General features: G+C 35.7%; 1 protein-coding gene across 2 annotated transcripts; it reads right to left on the bottom strand.

The window, feature by feature from the left end:
• Window positions 1-250: 250 nt before the first annotated feature.
• LOC134661800 (beta-parvin) lies at window positions 251-6,046 on the bottom strand. Of its 2 annotated transcripts, none has more exons than XM_063517991.1 (8): window positions 5,916-6,046; window positions 5,650-5,794; window positions 4,385-4,474; window positions 3,669-3,940; window positions 2,875-3,065; window positions 2,036-2,150; window positions 905-1,148; window positions 251-526 (listed from the first exon to the last, which is right to left on the bottom strand). In XM_063517991.1, the coding sequence occupies exons 2-8, from the start codon at window positions 5,765-5,767 to the stop codon at window positions 450-452; spliced, it is 1,107 nt and encodes a 368-aa protein (XP_063374061.1). In that variant the 5' UTR covers window positions 5,768-5,794; window positions 5,916-6,046; the 3' UTR covers window positions 251-449. The 2 variants fall into 2 exon arrangements, with proteins under 2 accessions (XP_063374061.1, XP_063374062.1); XM_063517992.1 differs by having other exon boundaries at window positions 5,977-6,046.
• Between the last annotated feature and the right edge of the window lie 545 nt (window positions 6,047-6,591).

The raw sequence follows: 6,591 nt of genomic DNA, 5'->3' as shown, positions 1-6,591 counted from the left end.
ATGTTGCTCTGTGGTTTGTGACCGATTAATCAGTCTTTGGCGTTGAACCTGCGGTGCGGTATTTGACGTCCAAAAGGTTAAATCAAATTGAACAGGTAGCGCTGTTATAATTGTGTCAGTTAAAATAAAACGTATGACTAGTGAGTTTAAAGTTTATTTATAATATATAACTATTTGACGTCCAAAAGGTTAAATCAAATTGAACAGGTAGCGCTGTTATAATTGTGTCAGTTAAAATAAAACGTATGACTAGTGAGTTTAAAGTTTATTTATAATATATAACTATTAAGGCACAACATTTACATTTTAGTAAATAAAAATCCTTTAAAATATATTATTGATTACCTATCTTCATTCAACACATTTAATTAATACTTATTACATTTATTAGTATTTTCAGTTTCTACTATAAAACTATCGAAATTAAGTAAACAGAACTTTGTAGAATCTCAAGCCATATTTTTGTATTTGGTAAATAAGTTATAGAGCACTCGCAGCGTAGATTTCAGATCCAAGTTCACGATATCTGCAATAATAAAAAATAAAATTAATAATTTTATATGTCTACATTTACCATTAGGGTTCTATGTACAAAAACACGCGGGTCAATCTAGACTAAATCGCAGATCGGTTTTTAGCAGTTTTAGATGTAAAGTCTATCAAGCCATTTCATAATGCATATTTGTCTGTAAGGTTTTTTTTTAATATGGGCCTTGTTGCCTGATTTAAATTTCTAAAATAAAAAAATAAATAAAACCCGTCAGTAGAAACAAGCGCCAAATTTAAAAAAAAATTGTCGCGAAGGGTTATCGTCCCATAGAAATTTTGAATTTCGCGTCTTTTTCTACTGACAAGTTTCACAAACTATACTTAATACCCGAATGAAGGCAACATGTAATCTTACCTTCAGGTCTGGCCTTTGGCTTGGCAAGGCCAACATCTTGCATTAGTTCAAATGCAAAGGCAACATTGTGCACTTTTTGATCAAAGTCCTGAGGAGTTAGGTGGAAGTCGTAGAGAGGCACGAAGAATCCTTCGAGGAGGCCCATCAACAAGCACAGGAACACCCCGTCATGGAATTGCGTGTCCAAGTCCATCACTTCGAGATTCACCTTGCTTAGGTGCTTGTTCACAAAGGTAACCAAGGACTAAAAATTAGAAAAAATATGAGGCTATACTTCGTTTTTTTTAGCATTAGAAATTTGGTAAACAATCTTGATGTGTCTTTTAATTGAAAAACACATTTTAAAAATAAGTTACGGTAAATATGTAACAATTATGAATCTAATACGACATTTTATAGTCTTCTGCTTTCATAAGTAATAGTTATTGATTTTTAAAAAGTGTTTTCAATTAAAAGACCTTCAGATCTTTCAAAATCTTTCTAATGCTAAAAAAAACGAACTATAAAGGAATAAAACCAAGTAGCACATAGTAGACAATAGTCAAACTCCGTTTTTAGGGTTCCGTACCCAAAGGGTAAAAACGGGACCCTATTACTAAGACTCCGCTGCCCGTCCGTCCGTCCGTCTGTCACCAGGCTGTATCTCACGAACCGTGATAGCTAGACAGTTGAAATATTCACAGATGATGTATTTCTGTTGCCGCTATAACAACAAATACTAAAAACAAAATAAAATAAAGATTTAAGTGGGGCTCCCATACAACAAACGTGATTTTTGACCGAAAAGTTAAGCAACGTCGGGCGGAGTCAGTACTTGGATGGGTGACCGTTTTTTTGCTTGTTATGCTCTATTTTTTGTTGATGGTGCGGAACCCTCCGTGCGCGAGTCCGACTCGCACTTGGCCGGTTTTATTAATGTTGCAGTTCATTGAAAGTAAGAGAGCGCAAAATACGTAGGTACCCTAAATTCGCCTTTAATACATAACTTCGCCATAACAAGCATTAAATCATAATACAAACATTAGGATTTTGAATGTTTTAATATTATTATCATAATCAGTAGGTACCACTTCAACAAATAGTGCTTTGCTCAAAATCATTTCGTAAGTAAATATGTGTGTACTAACATACCTTTTTGACAACTTGAAGTTTGTCTGGAGCATGGTCAAACAAAGCATCAAACGCATCTCTTTCACCTTTCATACCAAGGTCGTCGTACGTAGTTGTGATATCCTCGATATAAGTTCTGAAAATAATAGTTACATAATTATGTTTTGACCATACACTTAAAACCGGCAACTAAATCATATTTAAAATTCACCACACCACACATTAGCTACCTCGCTTTATGCATTATGGTCGCAAAACATTAAAAACAGAAACATTTATTATTATGTAATTAAAATGAGGAAACTAGAACTAAATCATCAGTTAATAACTAAAACTTATAACGCCATCTACTTCCGCTGTCGATTTTGCTGCTACAATATTGTATAGGTACTCTCAATGTTACCTTGTCCGCGCTTTTGGCATAACAGCTTCAGTTTTAATATTTCAAGTAGAATGATTTGGTAATTGGTAAAATTCGTCGTTCCTAGCAAAAAGTATCACTTTGTTGGTGTCAATCAAGTCTGTTTTTCTATACAATGTAACATGTAGAGTCTGTTCGGAAAGAGAAGAGTCGTGGATTGTATGGGGCCCAATACAGTCCACGACTCTTCTCTTTCGGAACAGACTCTAATTTATTTTGGTTAAAATTTATGGCGTTATTCATAAACGCGCTACAAGCCTCAATTAGCTATCATTTGTCTAAATCTATTATTTTCACTGAATGTAGTTGTAAGAAAGGGATAAAACATAAATTAACGAATTAAGGCTTTTAAAGTTTTATGAATAAGGGGGGTTGCACATTTTATATAATTCTATGCCAACTTCGCAATAGTTCGCTTATATTTCGCAATAAGATGTACCTGTGAGAAAGTTGATTTGGCGCATCCTTCTTGACTACTACGACGTTGACACTGACGTTTTCGGGGAGGCGCACCGGTGCTCTGAAATGGCGTGCGAGTGCCACCAACAAGTGCAGAATGGACACGATGTTCTTTGAGTGAACTGAATCCACACTCCATTTCTGAGCTGGTTTAGGTGATCCGTAGAGAGCCTACAAAAATATTATTATAGTTTGTCAAAGGACTGTCTCATTTCAAACATAGACAGAGAGAATCATACCATCTTTGTCTTAACACTAAAGAAAAGGACCCAAAGCACCCAAAGAAAAGGATGAGTATAATTTTCCTGGTTCTTACTAACTGACAAATTGGTTTGACCAACTATAGCTGGTCAACCAAATCTTGTCAGTAAAAAAAGGCGCGAAATTCAAATTTTCTATGGGACGATATCCCTTCGCGCCTATATTTTTTTTCAAATTTGCCGCCTTTTACTACTGACAAGATCTGCTTGACCATCTATATATTTGCAATTTCATAAAAATTTATAGGTTTTAAGAGCTCCTCATTGTGAACAGAAAGAAAGAATTCTCAATGCGTTACGAAAATTCCATACGTTTTCCAGAACAGTTTTACAGCATAGGGAAAGCGAACTCTATCTATCCACCAAATTTTGTTAATATCTGAGAAAAATTAAAAAAACGACAAAAATGCCCATAAGGGTTTAAACATTTTTTATTCATTCTTACCTAAACAAGTAATTATGATATTTTAGAATACCATTTATCCATAGTAGGTAACTTAATTGAATTTCTTACCTTGTTAACTTCTTTAAGCACAACTGCCAACTTTTGCCTCTGGCCTTCCTCTGATTGTGTAACCTCAGGCACATCCAGTTTCTTCTCAGCAAGTTTTTCCAGAAGCTTCTGAAGTACTTGTCCATCATAAAGATCCTCGCTGATGTCTTTAACAATGATCCTTTGCATGGCAAGCTCATCATTAATCCATTCAATCAGAACTTGAATCAGCTCTTTGACTCTGGGATCCTCTAGTGAACGAGGTTCAATGATGGCTCTTTCTTCATTGTCAACTAAAATTTGCAATTAATATTATGTTTGAAACTTGCTTGGATTTTTATAATGAAATGAAATAAGTAAATAGAGAATGACAAAAAGAGAGACCTCATTGCAGCATGCACATGCATTGCAACCAGGGCCGGATCTAGGGTAGAGTGAGTGGCCTACACTCGCGCGGGCGCCAAAATGGCAAATGAAAAAATATAAGTTTTTTAAAAGACGCAAGTGTGGCGAGGGAGGGGGGGGGGGGGAATACGCTTGAAAACTTCAAATGGCGGGGACAGATGGCAATGATGATTATGAATGCACCTATTTACTGTGCCCAGCGGGAATACACCGATATAAAGACAGTTGTTAGGAAATATGAGCGATACATCTCTCATTTTCAGTCATGAAGTTTACCACGGTAAGACAGAAATTTGTAGGGTTCAATGTAATGTATTAATTCTATTACTCACGCAAGCTGTACTCCTCTGGTGGAATTTCTGGTGCAGTCGGGCTTCCCGGTGAGTCAATGGCATATTTACCCTCTGCTTGAACTTCTTGTACTGTACAAAGAAATCTCTTTATGTATAGGACTATTTCATATGGGTCTCAAAACAATTTGTACAAAAAACCACATGAACTAATACACTTAATATAAAACATTATAATTACATATTTAATTTCATGACATAGGGCGATTAAAGCTATTATTTCATGAAACCGATGCTGCCAAAAATACTGGGGTGTGGGGGACGAGGTGAGCGAGTCCCGTGCCGTGATTGGTCCGTTCAAAGACACGGACGTCACACAAAGACACTTTAACTCAAAGATGGAGTAAAACTGCCGTATATTTGTGGCAGAGGGGGTAGCGCTACTATGCTCAGTCTAGAGGATGTCTTGTCTGTGACTATAAACACATGCGGCATCATCAAGTTTCAAATTGAGAACTGTGGCTTTAAATGCTATTCAGTTACACACCAAGTTTAATAAAGGACTAATATCAATGTTATTGTTGGCTGGCTGTATTCAGGGTATATGTAGTTGCATTCTATCCTATGCCCTAGTTTGTAAATCAAAGAATATCAAAATGTTAAGAGATTCTAGGAGACACCATAGCACAAAGTGTGTCACAACTTGTAACATTGTTGTTCACATTTTGTTTAGATGCTTGGTCATACATTTGTATACAAATTATTAAAATGCTTTGTTTTTTGGGAAAAATAGTTTATTTGTGGATTGTTAATAAAAAATTACACTCTTCCCCAAAGAATTATAAGTATAAGTCATATTTATTTAGTGAGTAAGAGTTTCTAATAGTTGTTTAATATCTGGGTGACCGAGCTTCGCTCGGAAAACATATAAAAACTCGAAAATGTGCGTTTTCCCAGAGATAAGACCTAGCTAGATCGATTTTTCGCCCCCGAAAACCCCCATATAGCAAATTTCTTCGAAATCGTTAGAGCCGTTTCCGAGATCCTCGAAATATATATATAAATAAATATATAAATAAACAAGAATTGCTCGTTTAAAGGTATTAGATAGATAGATTATTAATTAGTAGGTAATCTTTTCAAACTTTAAGTACTTTTTCTTTTTTTGGTGAATCTCCTAATGCAGCACTCAAGTATTTACGATGAAGTCATTTTGGTAGTACCAATTAGGTACTAGTAGTCCTTGCTAGTACATCCTACGCAAACACGCAAATGGTGTAGTAAAACTGTAAATAGTATTATCATACCTTCCTTAATCCCCTTCTTTCGTCCTATAGTTCCAATTTTGTCCCAGAATGATTCTGCCTTGTCTTCCTTTTTAGGCAAAACAGGAGTACGAGGTGATTTTGGGCGTGGAGAAGACATCTCGTTTAACACAAACTCGGCACTCAACTACAACAAGGATAAATCAGACACTATGAGTCATCAGTTCAACCAAAGAGTAAAGTAAGTATATAGGTATTCAACCTTCGACTATATTGTTAATCCTTCTGGAATGACCACATTTACTTACAAGGAAAACAGGTAGCTGGTTACATCAAATATCAAAATTAGACTTCCTTTACTCCACCTACCTATTCTAGCCTACTTTTCTGAAGTTTCCAATAACTTTATAACTATAACAAACTTTGACAGCCACTAAACCAGGGGGGGGACCAGGGGGGGGACACTAGGAATGTAGTTAACGTCAGTAAAGATGCAGGCGATTTCTATATTTTGCTCCCGACAACATACTATTGCGTAAAGTTGACTTCCGATTACACAAACTACGTCACCAGATGTCACTATAAAATTCATATAATTTTGGTGGCATTAATATTAAAATTAAAATAAGTACGAATTAATATTTTTAATTATTATAATTTTCAATTAATTTTGCGAAAAAATAAGAGTTTTGTTAAAATGTGATTTAATTATGCTGTTTGTTTATGCTGGCAACACTTGCATAACCGCCAAGACCATAGAGGTACAATCATAATTATATAGATGAAATTGGCGAGGAGCCAGTTGACCGAACGAGATGCACTTATAGAACTTTTAGTATGGAGTAGCAGAGAAAGCGCTTTTGAAATAACCCGACCAAATTACGTAGGTTATGTTTGGTAGGTTGTCAGGAACGTCAAAAAGTGTTTTTAATTTGGTCGCATCACGTATGTTCTGTCCCTCACGGGCGCACGCGTATAGCTCAT

Source organism: Cydia amplana, chromosome Z (genome assembly GCF_948474715.1).
Source record: "Cydia amplana chromosome Z, ilCydAmpl1.1, whole genome shotgun sequence".
Classification (NCBI taxonomy): domain Eukaryota; kingdom Metazoa; phylum Arthropoda; class Insecta; order Lepidoptera; family Tortricidae; genus Cydia; species Cydia amplana.
The sequence above is the reverse complement of the archived record's forward strand: the minus strand, read 5'-3'. Positions and strand labels throughout refer to the sequence as shown.